The 24,223-nt window shown below is 45.9% G+C and overlaps 1 protein-coding gene across 1 annotated transcript; it reads right to left on the reverse strand.

The window, feature by feature from the left end:
* Positions 1 to 939: 939 nt before the first annotated feature.
* On the reverse strand, positions 940 to 19,822 carry GNRHR (gonadotropin releasing hormone receptor). Its single transcript, XM_038758747.1, has 3 exons — positions 19,289 to 19,822; positions 5,283 to 5,502; positions 940 to 1,184 (listed from the first exon to the last, which is right to left on the reverse strand). The coding sequence occupies exons 1-3, from the start codon at positions 19,820 to 19,822 to the stop codon at positions 940 to 942; spliced, it is 999 nt and encodes a 332-aa protein (XP_038614675.1).
* Between the last annotated feature and the right edge of the window lie 4,401 nt (positions 19,823 to 24,223).

The following is a 24,223-nucleotide window of genomic DNA, read 5'->3' on the forward strand; positions in this document are numbered from 1 at the left end:
TGAACAGTGCTGCTATACTATATAACAATATTCCCTGCCCACAACAAGCTTACTGTTCCGAGGGGGAGACAGACATTCAAATAAATAAATAAAATTACAGGGATGTACATTACTGCTGTGGAGCTAGGAGGAGGGATGAATGAAGGGAGCAAGTCAAAGCAGCACGGAAGGGAGTGGGAAGGGGGAAAGGAAGGCTTATTCAGGGAAGGCTTCTTGAAGGAGATGTGCCTCCAATAAAGCTTTGAAGCAGGGGAGAGTAATTGTCCATCAAATAGGAAGAGGAAGGGCATTCCAGGCCAGAGGTAGGACATGGGCGAGAGGTCGGTGGAGATAAAGAAGCGGCATGGCTCAATGGAAAGACCACTGGATGGATAGTCAGAGGTCATAGGTTCAAATCCCAACTCCACCAATTGTCAGCTGTGTGACTTTGGGCAAGTCACTTAACCTCTCTTTGTCTCAGTTACCTCATCTGTAAAATGAGGCTTAAAACTGTGAGCCCCACATGGGATAACCTGATCACCTTGTATCCCTCTCCAGTGCTTAGAACAGTGCTTTGCACATAGTAAGCGCTTAACAAATGCCATCATCATTATTATTATTGTAGATGAGATCGAGGTACAGTGAGAAGGTTAGCATTAGAGGAGTAAAGTAAGCGTATTGGGTTGTAGTAGGAGAGTAGAGAGGCCAGGTAGAAGGGTGCAAAGAGTTTGAGGGCTTTAAAACCAACGGTGAAGGGTTTCTGCTTGAGGCAGAGGTGGATGCACAACCACCTCAGGAACAATGGAGAGGCATGATGATGGAGAAAGCTTTCTAAAAGAAAACGGGACTAGAGAAAGGATGTAAAAAGGTGCTTTGTTTGGACGCTGCTTCCCTAAGGGAGCTCTCTCTCCTGCGAGTTCCAAGCTGTGGGCCTTTTGTGTAGCCCTGGAGATGCAACCATTACAGAGAGAAATACCCGTATATTAGCGGGTCCAAGCATGGATTCAGTAAGCCGAAGAGGAAGAAGAAGTGACTTACAGGGTCAGGCACCCTATTTAGCATTTCTGGCTCAAACCAATACCAGATTCCCAAGACGTAGTAGGGAGTCCAGCAAACGGTAAATAAGACGGCGAATGCCACAGTCATCTTCAGTGTCTTCAAACGGGCCCTGGGGATATTGTTCTTGGATCGATTAAGTTCCAGGCCTACCAAACAGAGAAAAATACATGCTTAGTTTCCTCTGAGCTCCGATCCGCTGTATCACAGAAAAACCTTCAATCAATCAATCAATCGTATTTATTGAGCGCTTACTGTGTGCAGAACACTGTACTAAGCGCTTGGGAAGTACAAGTTGGCAACATATAGAGACAGTCCCTACTCCCTGGGCAACGAAGGAACTCCCAAATAACCTGGCCCCTGCAGAAAACCCCCAAAGGAGCCGGCCCTTACCTATGTAATTCTTTCCGATGATGCCATAGTCCATTAAATCCATATGCGATATTTTGATCCTTCTGCTCCTATTAGCTAGCCACCTTCATTCCGAAATTATTTTCCCCAAGTTTTCAGTTTTTCCACTCAGTGGCGAGGCCGAGTGGAAACAATACAATGATGAAGGCATTTATTAAGCACTTACCATGTGCAAAGCACTATTCTAAGCGCTGGGCACTGCCCTACTGAGAGCTCACCTCCTCCAGGAGGCCTTCCCAGACTGAGCCCCTTCCTTCCTCTCCCCCTCGTCCCCCTCCCCATCCCTCCATCTTACCCCCTTCCCTTCCCCACAGCACCTGTATATATGTATATATGTTTGTACATATTTATTGCTCTATTTATTTATTTATTTATTTTACCTGTACATATCTATTCTATTTATTTTATTTTGTTAGTATGTTTGGTTTTGTTCTCTGTCTCCCCCTTTTAGACTGTGAGCCCACTGTTGGGTAGGGACTGTCTCTATATGTTGCCAGTTTGTACTCTGTTTATTTTATTTGTACATATTTGTTCTAGTTTATTTTGTTAATATGTTTTGTTTTGTTCTCTGTCTCCCCCTTCTAGACTGTGAGCCCACTGTTGGGTAGGGACCGTCTCTATATGTTGCCAACTTGTACTTCCCAAGCGCTTAGTACAGTGCTCTGCACACAGTAAGCGCTCAATAAATACGATTGATTGATTGATTGTCTGGCCATCCAGGTCCTATTTCCTGGCTCTGACGCTTGCCTGCTTTGTGACCTTGGGTAAGTCACTTCCCTTCTCAGGGGCCTTAGTTTCCTCACCTCTAAAATGGGGATTTAATACCTGTTCTCCCTCCCCCTCGGACTGTGAACTCCACGAGAGTCAGGGATGGCGTCTGACCTGGTATCTTGTACCTACCCTAGAGCTTAGCACAGGATTCGGCACCTTGAAAGTGTTCAGCAAATACCGCAATTTTATTTTCTTTCTGGGCGTGTGACTCAGGAGTAGGAGTTGGGCTGTAGGGGGACTGGTCATAGCCAACGCAGGAAGAGCTGGGTCAACTGAAATACGGAAAAACACACAGCCTTCTTTGCTTTGCCCCTGGTTGGAGTCTGTCAGAGCCCTGGGAAGATGCCCCCGCTTGGCATAATGATGATGATGATGGTATTTCTGAATGTGGCTCAATGGGGAAGAGCCCGGGCTTTGGAGTCAGAGGTCATGGGTTCGAATCCCAGCTCCACCACATGTCTGCTGTGTGACCTTGGGCAAGTCACTTCACTTCTCTGGGTCTCAGTTCCCTCATCTGGAAAATGGGGATTGACTGTGAGCCCCCCAGGGGACAACCTGATCACCTTGTATCCCCCCCAGCGCTTAGAACAGTGCTCTGCATATAGTAAGTGCTTAACAAATGTCATTATTATTATTCTCTGGGCCTTAGTTACCTCATCTTTAAAATGGGGATTAAGACTGTGAGCCCCACGTGGGACAACCTGATCACCTTGTATCCCCCCAGTGCTTAGAACAGTGCTTTGCACATAGTAAGTGCTTAACAAATGCCATTATTATTATTCTCTGGGCCTTAGTTACCTCATCTTTAAAATGGGGATTAAGACTGCGAGCCCCACGTGGGACAACCTGATCACCTTGTATCCCCCCAGTGCTTAGAACAGTGCTTTGCATATAGTAAGTGTTTAACAAATGCCATCATTATTGTTATTATTGTTATTCTGAAGCGCTTACTATGTTCCAAGCATTGTTCTAAGAGCTGGGGTAGATACAAGGTAATCAGGTTGTCCGGCTCACAGTCTTGATCCCCATTTTACGGATGAGGTAACTGAGGCATAGAGAAGTCAGGTGAGTTGCCTGAAGTCACACGGCTGATAGGTGGTGGGTCCGGAATTAGAACCCACAACCCGTGACTCCCAAACCTGGGCTCTTTCCGCCGAGGCCTGCTGCTCCCGACAGAGGTGAGAGCCCAGAGGACGTTCTAGCCGTGGCCTGCATATATGTATATATGTTTGTACATATTTGTTACTCTATTTATTTATTTATTTATTTTACTTGTACATATCTATTCTATTTATTTTATTTTGTTAGTATGTTTGGTTTTGTTCTCTGTCTCCCCCTTTTAGACTGTGAGCCCACTGTTGGGTAGGGACTGTCTCTATATGTTGCCAACTTGTACTTCCCAAGCGCTTAGTACAGTGCTCTGCACACAGTAAGCGCTCAATAAATACGATTGATGATGATGATGATGCACGATCCTGGGAAAGGACTCTGGGTCCCCCTGAGCTTACTTGAGAAGCAGCGTGGCTCAATGGAAAGAACCCGGGCTTGGGAGTCAGAGGTCATGGGTTCTAATCCCGGCTCTGCCACTTGTCAGCTGTGTGATGGTGGGCAAGTCACTTCACTTCTCTGGGCCTCAGTTCCCTCAGCTGTAAAATGGGGTTAAAGACTGTGGGCCCCACGTGGGACAACTTAATTACCTTATATTGCCCCCCGGCGCTTAGAACAGTGTTTGACACATAGTAAGCACTTAGCAAATACCATCATCAGTATTATTATTATTACTGGAGCTGCATCATCTTTTAGACTGTGAGCCCACTGTTGGGTAGGGACTGTATTTACTGAGCGCTTACTGTGTGCAAAGCACTGTACTAAGCGTTTGTTCAGCGGGGTTCCTCAGTTACATCTCCCTGAATTCAGCCGCAAATAAACCACAAAAACCCTTCCCCTCTGCTCCCCGCTGGCAGATACAAATACTTTGGAATTTTTTATGCTGCCTCAATGACTCAAAATTGGAGAAGAAATAATAATAATAAGAGTTGTTAAGAGCTCACTATGTGCCAAGCTCTGTTCTAAGCCCTGGGGTAGATACAAGTTAATCAGGTTGGACACAGTCCCTGTCCCACATGGGGCTCACAGTCTTAATCCCCATTTTACAGATGAGGTAACTGAGGCCCAGAGAAGTGAAGTGACTTGCCCAGGGTCTCACGGCAGACGTACGGCAGAGCGGGGATTAGAACCCAAGTTCTAATCAGCAGACATGTGGTGGAGCAGGAATGGGAACCCAGGTCTTTCTGACTCCCAAGCCCATGAGAACTGCATCAATCATTCGAGGGTATTTACTGAATGCTGATGTTGTACTAAGCACTTGGGAGAGGACAGTATAATAGAGCCGGTAGACACCTTGGTTCCTGTCCTTGGTTTGGTGATCAATCAATCAATCAATCAATCGTATTTATTGAGGCTTACTGTGTGCAGAGCACTGTACTAAGCGCTTGGGAAGTCCAAGTTGGCAACATATAGAGACAGTCCCTACCCAACAGCGGGCTCACAGTCTAGAATGGGGAGACAGAGAACAAAGCCAAACATATTAACAAAATAAAATAAATAGAATAGATATGTACAAGTAAAATAAATAAATAAATAGAGTAATAAATATGTACAAACATATATACATATATACAGGTGTATATATGTTTGTACATATTTATTACTCTATTTATACAGGTGTATATATGTATACTTCACTCCTCTGTGCCTCGGTTCCCTCATCTGGAAAATGGGGATTAAGACTGGGAGCTGGGGGACAACCTGATCACCTTGTATCCTCCCCAGCGCTTAGAACGGTGCTTTGCACATAGTGAGCGCTTAATAAATGCCATTATTATCATTATTATTAGAACCCATGCCCTCAGGCTCCTAGGCCCGGGCTCTATCCATGCTAGATCCCACGCTGCTGCTGATTCATTGCCCCTGAACACAGCCCCTTAGCTTGCCCGTCGGGGGTCTATGAATTTAGAAGGGGGACCCTCCCTTTCCCGTCAGAAGAAGATTTCAGGGATACGCACTTCGGGGATCCTGACGAAGGCCCCGTGTCATGGCGAAGATGATTCTAACGTTACAGACCAGCATGATGAAGAGAGGTGCAATGAACAGGCAGTGGAAGGTAAAGAGGTTATAGAAAGCCTCTTGCCACCATTCTGGAAAGCTGCTGAGCGTCACGCACTGCGAGAAAGTGTCCATCTTCCCGGAACTGTCCGTTATGTAAATCATTCGGAAAATGTAAAGCTAGAAGAAGAAGTTCGAAATAAAAGGTTACGATGATTGGAAAAATGACTATTTTTTTCCCCTGAAACTCTCCTCTATTTTAAAGGGTCTGGAATGCACATTCTTTGAATGAGCTTTCCAAATCCATAAATCGTATTCATCCATCGATGGTCCTCTATTTTAAAGGGTCTGGAATGCACGTTCTTTGAATGAGCTTTCCAAATCCATAAATCGTACTTATCGATTGATGGTATTGATTGAATGCCTGCTGTGTGCGATGCACCGTACCATGGAGAGTACCATGGAATAGAGTTGGTAGACACGTTCCCTGTCCCCAGGGAGCTTACGGTCTGGAGGAGGAGCTGCTAGCAGAAGCAGCGTGGCGTAGTAGTTAGACCACCGGCCTAAGAGTCAGAAGGACCTGGGTTCTAATCCCGGCTCTGCCACTTGTCCTTTATGTGACCCCGGACAAGTCGCTTCACTTCTCAGGGCCTCATTTACAAAATGAAAATTAATTTTTTTTTATTTTTTTTTGCATTTATTAAGCGCTTACTATGTGCAAAGCACTGTTCTAAGCGCTGGGGAAGTTACAAGGTGATCAGGTTGTCCCACTGGGGGTTCACAGTCTTAATGCCCATTTTGCAGATGAGGTAACTGAGGCACAGAGAAGTGAAGTGACTTGCCCAAAGTCACACAGCTGACTGTTGGTGGAGCCGGGATTTGAACCCATGACCTCTGACTCCAAAGCCCCTGCTCTTTCCACTGAGCCACGCTGCTTCTCTGGAAGCTCTATGTGAGCTCTATGTGAGACAGGGACCGTGCCAACCCGATTATCTGATATCTATCCCAGCGCTTAGAACAGTGCCTGGACTGTACTAAGCGCTTGGGAGAGTATGATAGATCATCAAACACATTAATAATCATAATAATAATGGCATTTATTAAGCACTTACTATGTGCAGAGCACTATTCTAAGCGCTGGGGGGTACAAGGTAATCAGGTTGCCCCATGGGGGGTCACAGGATTCATCCCCATTTTGCAGATGAGGGAACTGAGGCCCGGAGAAGTGAAGTGACTTGCCCAAAGTCACACAGCTGACAATAGGCAGAGGCGGGATTTGAACCCAAGACCTCTGACTCCAAACCCCGGGCTCTTTCCATTGAGCCACGCTGCTTCTCGTTCCCTACCTAGAGGTGTAGTCACCTGGGCTAGCCAGTGTCTAGTCACAATAATGATAATAATAATAATTTTGGTGTTTGTTAAGCGCTTACTATGTGCCAAGCACTGTTCTAAGCGCTGGGGGAGATACAAGGTAATCAGATTGTCCCACGTGGGGCTCACAGTCTTAATCCCCGTTTTCCAGATGAGGTAACTGAGGCACAGAGAAGTTAAGTGACTTGCCCAAAGTCACGCAGCTGATATGTGGCGGAGCCGGGATTTGAACCCATGACCTCTGACTCCAAAGCCCGCGCTCTTTCCACTGAGCCACGCTGCTTCTCACAACCAAAGCTTCCCAACGTTCAACGCTTACCATGTGTCAAACACTGTTCTAAGCACTGGGCTAGGTACAAGCTAATTGGGAAGCAGCGTGGCTCAGTGGAAAGAGCCCGGGCTTTGGAGTCAGAGGTCATGGGTTCAAATTCTGGCTCCTCCACTTGTCAGCTGTGTGACTTTGGGCAAGTCACTTCACTTCTCTGTACCTCAGTTCCCTCATCTGGAAAATGGGGATTAAGACTGTGAGCCCCCTGTGGGACAACCTGATCACCTTGTAACCTTCTCAGCGCTTAGAACAGTGCTTTGCATAGAGTAAGCGCTTAATAAATGCCATTATTATTATTAGGTTGGACACAGTCCCTGTACAACATAATAATAGTAATAATAATAATACTTTTGGTATTTGTTAGGCACACGCTATGTGCCAGGCACCGTACTAAGCGCTGGGGTGGATCAATCAATCAATCAGTCATATTTATTGAGCGCTTACTATGTGCAGAGCACTGTACTAAGCGCTTGGGAAGTACAAATTGGCAACATATAGAGACAGTCCCTACCCAACAGCGGGCTCACAGTCTAAAAGACGTAAGCAAATCGTGTTGGACGCAATCCCGGTCCCACGTGGGGCTCACAGTCTTAATCCCCATTTTACAGATGAGGTCATTGAGGCCCAGAGAAGTGAAGTAATGATGACGTTTCTGAGGGTCACAAATCTCGGTGTCTTGAAATCCAGAGCCAGGGCGGAAGGGCAAAGTTTCCCTTTGTATCCAGATTCCAACTGGCCCAAACTTCCTTTTTTTAATGGTATTTGTTAAGTGTTTCCTCTGTGGCAGACACTGTACTAAGTACTGGGGTAGATACAAGCTAATCAGGTTGGACACAGTCCGTGTCCCACGAGGTCACACAGGCGACAAGTGGCAGAGCTGGGATTCGAACCCATGACTTTGGATTCCCAGGCTCGTGCTCTAGCCACTAGGCCATGCTGCTTCTCATGTGGGGCTCACAGTCTGGGTAGGAGTACTAGGAGTACAAGGTAACTTGTAATTCCCAAGCGCTTAGCACAGTGCTCTGCACGCAGTAAGCGCTCAATAAATACGATTGATTGATTGATTGATTGATTGATAGGAGGGAGAGTGTATCGTTCTCTTCCAAGTGTTTAGCACAATGCTAAACGAGTAAATGAGTAAAAGCAGCCTGAGAAGCAGCGTGGCTCAGTGGAAAGAGCCCGGGCTTTGGAGTCACAGGTCATGGGTTCAAATCCCGGCTCCGCCAACTGTCAGCTGGGTGACTGCAGGCCGGTCACTTTTCATTCATTCATTCATTCATTCAATCGTATTTATTGAGCGCTTACCGTGTGCAGAGCACTGTACTCAGCGCTTGGGAAGTACAAGTTGGCAACGTATAGAGACGGTCCCTACCCAACAGCGGGCTCACAGTCTAAAAGGGGGAGACAGACAACAAAACAAAACATATTAACTAAATAAAATAAATAGAATCAATATGTACAAGTAAAATAGAGTAATAAATATGTACAAACATATATACATATATACAACCTGATCACCTAATAATAATAATAATAATGGCATTTATTAAGTGCTTACTACGTGCAAAGCACTGTTCTAAGCGCTGAGGAGGTTACAAGGTGATCAGGTTGTCCCACAGAGGGCTCACAGTCTTAATCCCCATTTTCCAGATGAGGAAACTGAGGCCCAGAGAAGTGAAGTGACTTGCCCAAAGTCACACAGCTGACAATTGACAGGGGCTGGATTTGAACCCATGATCTCTGATTCCCAAGCCTATGCTCTTTCCACTGAGCCATGCTACTTCTCTATAATAATGACATTTATTAAGGGCTTACTATGTGCAAAGCACTATTCTAAGAACTGGGGATTTGACAAGGTGATCAGGTTGTCCCACGGTCTTAATCCCCATTTTACAGATGAGGGAACTGAGGCCCAGAGAAGTTGAGTGACTTGCCCAAAGTCAAACAGCTGACAAGTGGCAGAGTCGGGATTTGAACTCATGACCTCTGACTCCAAAGCCCGGGCTCTTTCCACTGAGCCACGCTGCTTCTCTTGTAACCTCCCCAGAATAGTGCTTTGCACATAGTAAGCACTTAACAAATACTATTATTCATTCATTCAATAGTATTTATTGAGCACTTACTGTGTGCAGAGCACTGTACTAAGCGCTTGGGAAGGACAAGTTGGCAACATATAGAGACGGTCCTTACCCAACAGTGGGCTCACGTTATTCTCCTTCTTATTATAAAAGCAAACGTCCAGCCTTGGATGAAAGAAAGAGAAGCAGCGTGGCTCAGTGGAAAGAGCCCGAGCTTTGGAGTCAGAGGTCATGGGTTCAAATCCCGGCTCCACCAACAGTCAGCTGTGTGACTTTGGGCAAGTCACTTCACTTCTCTGGGCCTCAGTTCCCTCATCTGTTAAATGGGGATTAAAACTGTGAGTCCCCCGTGGGACAACCTGATCACCTTGTAACCTCCCCAGTGCTTAGAACAGTGCTTTGCACATAGTAAGCGCTTTACAAATACCATTATTATTATTATTATTATTATTAAGAAACTAAAAAAGTAATTTCTAGTATGCACCACCAGAGGGCGGGCTATGATCATAATTCCGTTCAGGTTAATCACTCATTCACGAGCAAATAAGGAGAAAATAATAAGCTTTTATTCATTCATTCATTCATTCATTCATTCATTCATTCAATTGTATTTATTGAGCGCTTACTGTGTGCACAGCACTGTACTAAGCGCTTGGGAAGTACAAGTTGGCAACATCTAGAGACGGTCCCTACCCAACAGTGGGCTCACAGTCTACACCCATATCCCCTTGATGGCCTTAGGATTTTACTTGAATCAGCCAGACTTGTGCTATTAGTAACAACAATTTCGAGTCTGTGTGGCTTAGCAGTGTGGCTCAGAGGAAAGACCTCCTCCAGGAGGCCTTCCCAGAGTCAGCCCCTCTCCTCCCCCTCCTCATCCCCCCCGCCTTACCTCCTTCCCCTCCCCACAGCACCTGGATATATGTATATATGTTTGTACATATTTATTACTCTATTTTACTTGTACATATTCATTCTATTTATTTTATTTTGTTAATTTGTTTTGTTGCCTGTCTCCCCCTTCTAGACTGTGAGCCCGCTGTTGGGTAGGGACCGTCTCTATATGTTGCCGACTTGTACCTCTCAAGCGCTTAGTACGGTGCTCTGCACACAGTAAGCGCTCAATAAATACGATTGAATGAATGAATGAATATTTCATGAGAAGCAGCCTGGCTTAGTGGAAAGAGCCCGGGCTTGGGAGTCAGAGGTCATGGGTTCTAATCCCTGCTCCACCGCTTGTCTGCTGTGTGACTTTGGGCAAGTCACTTCACTTCTCTGGGCCTCAGTTTCCTCATCTGTAGACTGTGAGCCCGCTGTTGGGTAGGAACCGTCTCTATATGTTGCCAACTTGTACTTCCCAAGCGCTTAGTATGGTGCTCTGCATACAGTAAGTGCTCAATAAATATGATTGAATGAATGAATGAAATGAAAGACCCTGGGCTTGGGAGTCAGAGATCCTGGGTTCAAATCCCAGCTCTGCCGCTTGTCAGTTGTGTGACTTTGGGCAAGTCACTTCACTTCTCTGGGTCTCAATTACCTCATCTGTAAACTGTGAGCCCGTTGTTGGGTAGGGACTGTCTCTATATGTTGCCAACTTGTACTTCCCAAGCACTCAGTACAGTGCTCTGCACACAGTAAGTGCTCAATAAATACGATTGAATGAATGACTGTAGGCACCACGTGGGACAACCTGATCACCTTGTATCCTTCCCAGTGCTTAGAACAGTGCTTTGCACGTAGTAAGCGCTTAACAAATGTTATCATTATTTATTATTATTTATTATTATTAACCCCAGTTTGTTGTGAATCAATCAACTAATCAATCAACAGTAGTCACGCTCTGAGGAAGAGCACTATACTTACTATCCACTGCCTCTCCTCCTCCCCATCCCCACCGCCCTACCTCCTTCCCCTCTCCACAGCACTTGTATACGTTTGTACAGATTTATTACTCAATTTATTTTACTTGTACATATTTACTATTCTATTTATTTTGTTAATGATGTGCATATAGCTTTAATTCTATTTGTTCTGATGATTTTGACATCTGTCTACATGTTTTGTTTTGTTTTGTCTGTCTCCCCCTCCTAGACCATGAGCCCGTTGTTGGGTAGGGACCGTCTCTATATGTTGCCGACTTGTACTTCCCAAGCGCTTAGTACAGTGCTCTGCACACAGTAAGCGCTCAATAAATACAATTGAATGAATGAATGAATGAGGAGTATAATATCATTAGAATAAATGATCCCTTCCCTCATGGAATTCACCAGACCCAGGAAACCTGGGTATTGGCCAGGCAGTTCTTGATCACGGCAAGGTCTTTGTCATCTCTGAATAATTATCCTTAATAATTGTGATATATATTGAAGGCTAACTGTGTGTCAAGCATTGAATGAAGCACTGGGGTAGTTACAAGTTGATGAGGTCAGACAGAGTCCTTCATCCCACGTGAGGCTCATAGTTTAAGTAGGAGGGAGAATGGCTATTGAATTCCTGTTTTATAGTTAAGGAAAGTGAGGTGCAGAGAAGTTAAGAGACTTGCCCAAAGTCACACAGCAAGTAAGTGGCAGAGTTGGGATTAGAACCCAGGTCCTCTGATTTCCAGGCCCGTGCTCTTTCCATTAGGCCACGCTGCTTCCCTAGATATTTTTTTGCTGTTGTACTCTCTCTCTAAGGCTGAAAGACTCAGCTAAAATTCCAGTCTGTAGGTTTTCGTCCATTTGGAAAACACCCACCCGCAGTTCCCCTCATGATGACGTTTCTGAGGGTCACAAATCTCGGTTTCCTGACATCCAGAACCAGTGTGGAAGGACAAAGTTTCCCTCAGTATCCAGATTCTAACTGGCCCAAACTTTTATTTTTTATGTTTATGGTATTTTTTAAGTGTTTATTATGTGCCAGGCAGTTTACTAGGTGCCGGGGTAGATACGAGCTAATCAGGTTGGCTCGCAGTCTGTGTCCCACATGGGGCTCACAGTCTTCACCCCCATTTTACAGGTGAGATAAGTGAGGCCCGGACAAGGGAAGTGATTTGCCCAAGGTGACGCAACAGACACGGGGCGGAGCCAGAATTAAAACCCAGGTTCTTCTGACTCCCAAGTCCCTGCTTGATCCACTAGGCCCTGCTGCTTCTTCATCGAAAAGAGACGTGCATACGTGCAGAAAGCAAACCCAAAGCCCAGTCACAGACATACCCAACAAACCCTTCCAAATGGAAGGGCCTAATCTTAGTAAAAGGGATTTCTTTTAACCCAAACTAATTTCCTTCAGAATCCGGACTGGACTCATTAGCACGTCTGGCCAAAGTCCTTCAATATATTATTGGGACAAGGGTCTCCTCTGAGTGATTAAATTGCGATGTTTAAGGTGTGTGTTTTATCAACGCTTGTTTTCCTTTGCCATGACCTGAAATCTTGGTTCTTTTCTTTTCCACCACGGGAATAACCCTTATCCAGCAGGTTCGACATATTCTCTGTCCCACGTGGGCCTCACAGACAGCGTGGCTTAGTGGAAAGAGCCCGGGCTTGGGAGTCAGAGGTCATGGGTTCTAATCCCTGCTCTGCCCCATGTCTGCTGTGTGACCTTGGGCAGGTGTCTTAACCCTCTGAGCCTCAGTTGCCTCATCTGTAAAACGGAGATGAAGACTGTGAACCCCACGTGGGACAACCTGATCACCTTGTATCCCCCCCCCCAGCACTAAGAAGAGTGCTTTGCACATAGTAAGCGCTTAACAAATCCCATTATTATTATTATTATTAGGACGGAGTAGGAGTTACTTCTCATTTTACAGAGGAGGTAACTAAGGCACAGAGAAACTGAGTGACTTGTCCAAGGTGACACGGAAGACAAGGGACAGAGCTGGGATTAGAACACAACCCATGTCCTCTGACCCCCAGGCCTGTGATTTTTCCTCTAGCACTAGCTGCTATTGCACTCGCCCACCCTCCTTCTAGACTGTGAGTCCGTTGTTGGGTAGGGGCCATCCCTATATGTTGCCAACTTGTACTTCCCAAGCTCTTAGTACAGTGCTCTGCACACAGTAGGCGCTCAATAAATACGATTGAATGAATGAATGAATGAGTGCTGCGTGGAGAAGGACTCAATAAATACCATGCATGCATTCTCCGATTCCATTCACCATACCAACATCGGTTCCCTTAACTCAAGCTGGTTCAGCCTGGCCTGATAATTGGCATTTGCGGTATAACGGATCAATCAACAGTATTTATTGACTACTTACTGTTTGCAGAACACTGTACAAAGGACTTGGGAGAGTAAACGACAACAGAGTCGCTAGACACAGTCCCTGCCCACATTAAATGAGACACATCAGTTCCCTGAAGGTAGGGATTGTATCTTCCTCTATTGTATTCCCCCAAGCGCTTAGTACAGCGCTTTGCACACAGTAGGCGCTCACTCTATACTATTAGTTGATTGAAGGATTGGGGATTTTCCAATCATGCCTGCTGACCTGGTAGCTATGCTACCCTCAATTCTGCTTCCCATCGCAAAATAATTACTGTCACTGAGGAAGGAAGTTTAATCCTTGAAGTGTCAGCGGGGCAGGGGTGTTTCTAGAAATGCCGATTTCTGAGAGATTCTTGTGGTCAAACAAGACTGTAATGTTAGAAGCGGTAATTTTAAATTCGATACGGACACACCCTTTCTGAGACACGTCTTCGCCCCTCCTAATGAGTCGTCAGTCATACGTCTAACCACCGACAGTCTAATCAGTCCCCACCCGAGGCGGGGAATGAAGCCAGCTGTCTTATCCCTCTCTGGAAAATTAAGCTTCCACAGTCTCGGTGGTTTTGTTCCTATATTGAGCGACGAGGGTGTTCCTGAAAGGTTGGCCTTCAGAGTAAGCGGCACGGGTGCAGTGGGGAGAGAGTCTAGAATCTCCTTGTCGGGTTGCGAGTATGTCACTTAAACCGTTTTCTGCATCCCGTCATATCTGCGGGGTAACCCAGAAGCAGAAGCGGCATGGCCTGATGGTTAGAGCTTGGGCCCAGGAGTCGGAAGGACCTGGGTTCTAATCTCCGCTCTGCCACTTCCACTTGACTTGGGCAAGTCGCTTCTGTGGCTTAGTGGAAAGAGCCCGGGCTTGGGAGACAGAGGACATGGGTTCTAATCTCGGCCCCACCACTGTGACCCTGGGCAAGCCATTTCATTCATTTATTCATTCAATCAATGAATGAATGATTGAATGAATGAATGAATGAATGATTCATTCAATCAATCAAGTGTATTTATTCAACGCTTACTGTGTGCAGAGTACTGTACTAAACCCTTGGGAAGTACAAATGAGCGACATATAGAGACGGTCCCTACACAGCAATAGGCTCACAGTCTAGAAGGGGGAGACAGACAACGAAACAAAACAAGTAGACAGGTGTCAATACCATCAGAATAAATAGAATTATAACTATATATATACATATATATATATAAATCAATCAATCAATCGTATTTATTGAGTGCTTACTGTGTGCAGAGCACTGTACTAAGCACTTGGGAAGTACAAGTTGGTAACATATAGAGACGGTCCCTACCCAACAGTGGGCTCACAGTCTAGAAGGGGGAGACAGAGAACAAAACAAAACATATTAACAAGATAAAATAAATAGAATAGATATGTACAAGTAAAATAAATAAATAAATAAATAAATAGAGTAACAAATAAGTACAAACATATATACATATATACAGGTGTTGTGGGGAAGGGAAGGAGGTAAGATGGGGGGGATGGAGAGGGGCATGAGTGGGAGAGGACGGAAGGGGCTCAGTCTGGGAAGGCCTCCTGGAGGAGATGAGCTCTCAGTAGGGCCTTGAAGGGAGGAAGAGAGGTAGCTTGGCGGATGGGCAGAGGGAGGGCATTCCAGGCCCGGGGGATGACGTGGGCCGGGGGTCGATGGCGGGACAGGCGAGATCGAGAGTGAGAACGAGAATGAGATATATATATATATATATCATATGTATATATATATATATCATATGTATATATATATATATCATATGTATCATTAGTAAAATAAATAGAGTAATAAATATGTACAAATATACCCAAGTGCTGTGGGGAGGGGAAGAGGTGAGGGGGCAACGAGGAAGGGAGGAGGAGGAGAAGAGGAAAAAAGGGGGGGCTCAGTGTGGGAAGGCCTCCTGGAGGAGGTGAGCTCTCAGTAGGGTTTTGAAGGGAGGAAGAGAGCTAGCTTGGCGGATGTGTGGAGGGAGGGCAATCCGGGCCAGGGGGAGGACGTGGGCCGGGGGTCGACGGCAGGAACGGCGAGAACGAGGCACGGTGAGGAGGTGAGCGGCAGAGGAGCGGAGGGTGCGGGCTGGGCTGGAGAAAGAGAGAAGGGAGGTGAGGTAGGAGGGGATGGACAGCCTTGAAGCCGGGAGTGAGGAGTTTTTGCTTCATGTGAAGGTGGATAGGCAACAACTAGAGATTTTTGAGGAGGGGAGTGACATGGCCCAGAGCGTTTCTGTACAAAGATAATCCAGGCAGCAGAGTGAAGAATAGACTGAAGTGGTGAGAGACAGGAGGATATTAACTTCTCTTTGCCTCAGTTACCTCATCTATATAATGGGGATTAAGACGGTGAGCCCCACGTAGGACAACCTGATTACCTTGTATCTACCTCAGCTCTAGAACAGTGTTTGGCACACAGCAAGTGCTTAACAAATATGATAACAATTAATTAATTAACTTCTCTGTGCCTCAGTTCCTTCATCTGTAAAATGAGGATGAAGACTGTGAGCTCCACGGGGGCCTGGAACTGTATCCAACCTGATTTATTTGTATCCACCCAGCACTTAGTTCAGTGCCTGGCACAAAGTGCTTAACAAGCACAGCAATTAAATACAATAGTTATACACTCTGCTTCTATTCCTGGTTGTATGGTTGAATATTATTATACCTGTTAAGTACTTACTCTGCACCAAGCTCTTCTCTAAGCAATGGGGTAGATACAAGCTCATCAGATTAGAGAAGCGGCGTGGCTCAGTGGAAAGAGCCTGGGCTTTGGAGTCAGAGGTCGAGGGTTCGAATCCTGGCTCTGCCAATTGTCAGCTGTGTGACTTTGGGCAAGTCACTTTTAATTTCTCTGTGCCTTAGTTCCCTCATCTGTAAAATGGGGATTAAGACTGTGAGCCCCCTGTGGGACAATTTTATCACCTTGTAACCTTCCTAGCGCTTAGAACAGTGCTTTGCACATAGTAAGTGCTTAATAAATGTCATTATTATTATTATTTTTATTATTATTGGACATTATTCCTTTCCTACTTGGGTCTCACAGTCTAAGGAGAAGGAACAAGCATTTAATCCCCATTTTACAGTTGGGGAAACTGAGGCACAGAAGTGTTAAGTAACTTGTGGGAAGCAGCGTGGCTCAGTGGAAAGAGCCCGGGCTTTGGAGTCAGAGGTCATGGGTTCAAATCCCAGCTCCGCCACTTGTCAGCTGTGTGACTTTGGGCAAGTCACTTCACTTCTCTGTGCCTCAATTACCTCATCTGTAAAATGGGGATTAAAACTGTGAGTCCCCCGTGGGACAACCTGATCACCTTGTAACCTCCCCAGCGCTTAGAACAGTGCTTTGCACATAGTAAGTGCTTAATAAATGCTATTATTATTATTAACTTGCCCGAGGTCACACAGCAAGCGGTGATGAGAAGAGGGATTAGAACCCAAGTCCTGGCATTCCCACGCCTATGTTCTTTCCACTAGGTCATGCTGCCTCTCTTTATAGTACGTAGTACATATGTTATAAATTACTATCAAACTACTATAAATTACTATATATAATTTATGTTATAAATTTATAACATAAATTAAGTAATAAATTACTTATTTGCATTAATGTCTCTCTCCCCCTCTGGACTGTAAGCTCATCGTGGACAGGGAATGTGACTCCCAACTCCATTGTACTGTAGTCTCCAAAGTGCTCAGCACAATGCGCTGCACATAGTAAGTGCTCAATAAATATCGATTGATTGACAGTGGCAATATATCTGTAGTACTTGCTAAGCACTGTATAGGAGCCAAGCTGGAGCTGGAGTAGAGACAAGATAATCAGGCCCTCATAACTTCCCATCTTGACTACTGCGTCAGACTCCTCGCTGACTTCCCTTCCTCCTGTCTCTCCCCTCTCCAGTCCATACGTCCCTCTGTTGCCCAGACCATTTTTCTGAAAATAAAAAAACAGTCTCTATCTTCCGAATCCTCAAAAACCTCTACTGATTGCCCTACCACCATCATGTAAGACAGAAACTCCCTGCGGTCGGCTTTGAGAAATTCAATCGGTTGTCTCCCTTTTCCCTCAGAACTCCACTTCACTAACCCCAACCTCTATATCATCTATCCTGCAACCAACCCCTTCTCACTTTCTCCCTCCCCTGAGCATTCACTTCACTCCCCACTTCCAAAAACCTCCTAAAATGACATCTTTTCAAGAGGTTTTCCCAGGTGAAGTCCTTAATTTCCTCCATCCACCCTCCCTTCGGTATCGACTGGGACTTGTAGACTGTGAGCCCATTTCTAGACTGTGAGCCCGTTGTTGGGTAGGGATTGTCTCTATTTGTTGCCGAATTGTATTTTCCAAGTACTTAGTACAGTGCCCTGCACACAGTATGTGCTCAATAAATACGGCTGAATGAATGAGTGAACTTGAATGTGTATCCCTTAAGCACTTTGGTACACCTCACAGCCCCGTAATACTTCAATATTTGTATACTTGACTATTTCCCCCAGCCCTAATCTGTCTCCTGCTGTAGACTGTAAGATCCTCGTGGCAGGGATCACATCTACCGACTCTGCTATATTATATTCTCCCCAGTGCTTAGTATGATGCTGTCCTCGCATTGTGCGCTCAATAAATATCATTGACTGAATATGGCAAGGTTCTACATTAGTTTTTTTTAAGATTGTTTAAGTCTGGACCATTTTCTACCCCCAAACTGACAAGTTACAAATGTTTTTCTCATTGAAAGGGACTCTGGTCACCAGTGAAACTCTAACTTCACCAACCTAGCCAAGTTTAGAGGCAAGAATAATGATTCCCTAAATTAATAACACATTAACCTTTTAAAATATAATTAATGAGTTGCAATTAATCAATCATTCTATTATTTAATTGCAATATGGTCTTCCCCCAGTCCCCAATGGAACTCAGATCTGACCTGCAATCTCCCTGGGGAAACTGAGGAACCTAGGAGTTAGAAAGGTAATAATAATGATAACAACTATCATAATAATCCATAATAATAATTATACCATCATTATAGAGAAGCAGTGTGGCTCAGTGGAAAGAACCCAGGCTTGGGAGTCAGAGGTCGTGGGTTCTAATCCTGGCTCTGCCACTTCTCAGCTGTGCGACTCTGGGCAAGTCACTTAACTTCTCTGGGCCTCAGTTCCCTCATCTGTAAAATGGGGGTGAAGACTGAGCCCCATGTGGGACAACCTGATGATCTTGTATCTACCCCAGCATTTAGAACAGTGCGTGGCACATGGTAAATGTTTAACAAATACCAACATTATTATAGGGAAGCAACATGGCTCAGTTGAGAGAGCCTGGGCTTTGGAGTCAGAGGTCATGGGTTCAAATCCCGCCTCTGCCACTTGTCAGCTGGGTGACTTTGGGCAAGTCGCTTCACTTCTCCGGGCCTCAGTTCCCTCATCTGGAAAATGGGGATGAAGACTGTGAGCCCCCCGTGGGACAACCTGATCGCCCTGCAACCTCCCCAGCGCTTAGAACGGTGCTTTGCACATAGTAAGCGCTTAATAAATGCCATTATAAAAAACAATCATAACGATAATAATAAGGGTGTTTGTTAAGGGCTTACTATGTGGAAGGCACCGTTTTAAGCGTTGGGATGCATACGAGCAAATCAGATTGGACACAGCCTACAAGGGGCTCACGGTCTCAATCCCCATTTTACAGATGAGGGAACAGGGGACAGGGAAGTGAAGTGGTTCGTCCAAGCTCGCACAGCGGGCAAGTGGCAGAGGCGGGATTAGAAGCCGGGCCCTTCGGACTCCGAGGCCCGTGCTCTATCCGCTAGGCCACATTGCTTCTTTTCTTTACCAGCCAAGTAACCTGCAAGCCCCACCTTCGTGGCCCCCTCTGCGCCTAGCCCTCTCCCAGTTACTTTGGGCGTGACCTCCCTGGGGCCGACGGGCAGAGACGTTGGTTACCTGCGGCCCGGCCAAGGCCCCGCTGAGAAACCAGGCCAGGCCAATTAGGCCCCGTCCAATCTGGGTCAGGTTTTGCACGGCCAGGGGCCTGGTCAGTGCCAGGCAGCGGTCCAGGCTGATGGCCGCCATCATGAAGGCGGGGGCGTACATAGAGAAGAGCTTCAGGTAGCTCAGGGCTTTGCACAGAAGCCCCCCGCCGTACCACTGCACCGTCACGTTCCAGACCCCGTCCAGCGGCATGACGATCAGGGTTTCCAAAAGGTTGGCCGCCGCCAGGTGTTTGAGGAGCACCTTCATTCGGGGCAGCCTCCTCTTCTTGCCTTCCTCTTGCCTCTGGCCCCCTTTCCCGAGCTTCAGAAGGAACGAGACGTTGAAGGCCGTGGAGACGAGGAAAAGGAGGAACGTGAGCAACACGCGGATCTTTCCAGACAGGGTCAGGACGGGGAGGTCGGCCAGCCCCTCGGGCAGGAGGGTGCTGGCATTGCCGGCCGGGCAGGACTTTGGGTCTCGCCCGGGACAGTCTCCCGCCGTCATGATCGTTACTGATTTCTCTGGCCGACTCGGGTCCGGGTAGGGCGACTGCTAATGGGAAGGGTCGGGTTTTATTCCTGACTTTTCTAAACGGAAGCTCCCTCCGCTTCGTCTGGGAACAAAGGCTGATCCTCGGGACGTAGTGGAGAAACTCAGGGAGAACTTGTTTGGTGGCATCGGGATGGACACGAGTCCTGGAACAGATAATGCCGCTTGTTCCATGCGGGTCAGATGTAACGGTAGAAGCTGAGCAGATGGTCTTTATCCCTTTTGGTTCTGTTTCACCCCAACCGTTTGTTTCTGGAGCCGCCGGAGCCTTGTTTAGACTTCAAGAACGAATTACTTTCCTATGCTAACGTCACTCGTGACAGTGTCTTTTGTTAACTTGTTTGGTGAACCTGCTTTGTAACTTAGATTCACAAATACTAAACGAGTATTTGAAAATTAATAAACGGTACCTTGTTGTGGACAAGGTACATACCTTGAGAAGCAGCGTGGCTCAGTGGAAAGAGCCCGGGCTTTGGAGTCAGAGGTCACGGGTTCAAATCCCAGCTCTGCCAATTATCAGCTGTGTGACTTTGGGCAAGTCACTTCACTTTTCTGTGCCTGAGTTCCCTCACCTGTAAAATGGGGATTAAGAGTGTGAGCCCCACATGGGACAACATGATCAGCTTGTATCCCCCCCAGCGCTTAGAACAGCACTTTGCACATAGTAAGTGCTTAACAAATACCATTATTATTATTATTATACCTACCAACTCTATTGTACTGTATTCTTCCAAGCACTTAGTGATTTAAATATGATTGATGGATTGATTGGTTGATTATTGATTTATTGAGTGCTACTGAGTGTAGAGCCCTGTACTGAGCACTTGGAAGAGTACAGAAGAAGCAGCGTGGGTCAGTGGAAAGAGCCCAGGCTTGGGAGTCAGAGATCATGGGTTCTAATCCCAGCTCTGCCATGTCTGCTGTGTGACCTTGGGCAAGTCACTTAACTTCTCTAAGCCTCAGTAATAATAATAATAATGATGGTATTTGTTAAGCACTTACTATGTGCAAAGCACTGTTCTAAGCGCTGGGGAAGTTGCAAGGTGATCAGGTTGTCCCACGGGGGGCCTCACGGTTTTAATCCCCATTTTACAGATGAGGTAACTGAGGCACAGAGAAGTTAAGTGACTTGCCCGAAGTCACACAGCTGACAGTTGGCAAAGCCGGGATTTGAACCCCTGACCTCTGACTCCAAAGCCCGGGCTCTTTCCACTGAGCCACGCTGCTCAGTGACCTCACTTGTAAAATGAGGATTAAGACTGTGAGCCCCACGTGGGACAACCTGATCACCTTGTATCCCCCCAGTGCTTAGATCAGTGCTTTGCACATAGTAAGCGCTTAACAAATGCCATTATTACTATTATTACAGTACAGTAGAGTTGGAAGACATGTTCCCTGCCCACAAAGAGCTTACAGTCTTGGCATTAATGTAAATAAAGAATGTCTCTTCCTCTCTGTGTCTGTCTTTGCCTTATTCTATTTCAGCCTCTCTCTGTCTCTTTGTGAATCACTTTCTGCATTTCTACATTTCTGCCTCTGTATCATCATCTCTGGTTCTCTTTCAGTTTTGGTCCCTATGACTTGCTTTCTCTTTTTCTGGTCTGCTCTATCCCTCTCGTTTGTTCTTTCTCAACTGCTCCATCTTCGATCTTGGATTGTGGCTCTTTACTTCTCCATCTCTGCCATTTTTTTTTCTCCGTCTCCCTGTTCTCTTTCCCTGCCTGATTGTATCTATCTTGTCTCTTCCATAATTGATTTTCACATCCGCCTCTCCCTCTAGTCATCATCATCATCAATCGTATTTATTGAGCGCTTACTGTGTGCAGAGCACTGTACTAAGCGCTTGGGAAGTACAAGTTGGCAACATATAGAGACAGTCCCTACCCAACAGTGGGCTCGCAGTCTAAAAGATCTCCATGATCTCCTTGTGGGTGGGGACCGTTTTTACCAACTCTGTTATATTATGCGCTCCCAAGTGCTTAGTACAGTGCTCTGCACACAGTAAGTGCTCACTAGAAGCAACGTGGCCTAGTGGAAACAGCATGGGCCTGAAAGTCAAAGGACCTGGGTTCTAATTTGGCCTCTGCCACTTGCTGGTTGCGTGACCTTGGGCAAGTCACCTAGCTTCTCTGTGCCTCAGTTTCTCCAACTGTAAAATTGGGATTTGATACTTGTTCTCCACCCTACCTAGACTGTGAGCCTCAGGTTGGATAGGGGCTCTGTCTGACCTGATTAACTTGTATCTATTCCAGAGCTTAGAATAGTGCTTGACACATAGTAAGCACTTACAAAAACCATTAAAAAATGAAAACGATTGATTGATTGATTGATTGATTAGCCGTTTGGTCTCAGGATGGGCCCAGCTGGACCTTTCTGTTGGAGCACCCTCCTCTTGTCTAGAATTATAATAACAATAATAATAATAATAATGGCATTTATTAAGAGCTTACTAAGTGCTTACTGTTCTAAGCGCCGGGGAGGTTACAAGGTGATCAGGTTGTCCCACGGGGGGCTCACAGTCTCCATCCCCATTTTCCAGATGAGGTAACTGAGGCCCAGAGAAGTGAAGTGACTTGCCCAAAGTCACACAGCTGACAATTGGCAGAGCCCGGATTTGAACCCGTGACCTCTGACTCCAAAGCCCGTGCTCTTTCTCTGAGCCACGCTGCTTCTCTTAATCCCAGAATTAGAATCCCAGAAATCCCAGAATCTCTAATCCCAGAATCCCAGAATTGCAAGTGTCAATGGATGTACTTTCCCCTCACCTCCCTTGGCTTTTATGCTTTACTTTCCAAGATTCCCCTCTGGTAGCTGCCAGATTTGATCTTGTTAATGAAGATTAATTTGAGTGTTATCATGACTTTCATCCAGAAACTCTCAATTATGTGATATCCCATGAATCCTCCATAATCCTCGACCTGATCTGGCAGATAGCTGGAAGCCAGAGCCAGGATTAGAATCCAGGTCCTCCTAGACCCTTGCTTGTTTCCACTAGGCCAGGCTGCTTCTCTATAGAGAGGCTACGGTTGTTATGTATTTATTTATCCTCCACCCCACTTCATTCTCTCTTCCCTAGTTAGCACGCATCAGTGGTTTTTCAGCAGTCACTACCCTCTCCCATAGATCAGTTCTAGTCTCGTGTGCCTTTAATTTATTCTATTATTATTATTATTATTCTTTATTATTTATAGCACATTTATTCTGTGCTATAGCTCATCTATGCTATGCTTTCCCTCACTTTGCAGCTGTTTCCTTCCTTCTAGAAATTGTCATATGAAAATGTTCAAAAGCTCACTGATCCAAGCTCAGTCCCGATATCAGACGATCTCGTGCTTCATATTTAAAGAGCAAAACGTTAGTAATGTGGCTGGCTTGACATTTTTAACTTCCCTAGAATGCATCTGGCTTGTATAACTATTTGTAAAATGTTCTTCCTCCTCCAAGGTCAGGAGCAGTTTAATGAAACATGATGAGCCGTGACCGTTATTTAATTTTCTCGCTAGTAATGTGCTCTGATTTTCCAGAATGTTTTTCTCCTGAGGAACACAGAATTCTTATCACGTGCTTTCTGGCCACCTGTAGCTTGTCCAGTCGAAAGCACAGAGGTAATAATCATGGTTTCAGGTGAGATTGTGGAGTTAAAGTCAAGAGGTCAAAACTGTGATGGCCGGCATCGAATCTGAGGTGGAGACTTGGGGTTGGGAGGGAAGGAGGGAAAGAGAGAGATCTCTTCCCAGGTTAAAACTTGGGCTGGGTCCATTATGGGCAGGGAACATGTCTACCAACTCTGTTGTATTGTACTCTCCCAACTGCTTAGTACAGTGGTCTGTACACAGCAAACACTCAATAAATACCATTGATTGATCAATTGAGGGCATGGAAGCTTGAGGAAAGAGTTAGAAGCTGAGGGAGAGACCATTTCCCCCCATCTCCACAACTCCCCCGGGTCTCTTTCATTCCCCAATAATAATAATGGCATTTATTAAGTGCTTACTATGTACAAAGCACTGTTCTAAGCGCTGGGGAGGTTACAAGGTGATCAGGTTGTCCCACAGGGGGCTCACAGTCTTAATTCCCATTTTAAAGCCGAGGGAACTGAGGCACAGAGAAGTGAAGTGACTTGCCCAGGGTCACACAGCCGACAAGTGGCAGAGCCAGGGTTAGAACCCAGGTCCTTCTGACTCCGTGGCCTGGGCTCTATCCGCTAGGCCATGCTGCTTCTCTAAGGATATATGCTAAAGCTTCTAGACTGTGAGCCCACTGTTGTGTAGCGACCGTCTCTATATGTTGCCAACTTGTACTTCCCAAGTGCTTAGTACAGTGCTCTGCACGCGGTAAGTGCTCAATAAATACGAT

The sequence above is a fragment of the Tachyglossus aculeatus genome, chromosome 17, assembly GCF_015852505.1.
Source record: "Tachyglossus aculeatus isolate mTacAcu1 chromosome 17, mTacAcu1.pri, whole genome shotgun sequence".
Taxonomy (NCBI): domain Eukaryota; kingdom Metazoa; phylum Chordata; class Mammalia; order Monotremata; family Tachyglossidae; genus Tachyglossus; species Tachyglossus aculeatus.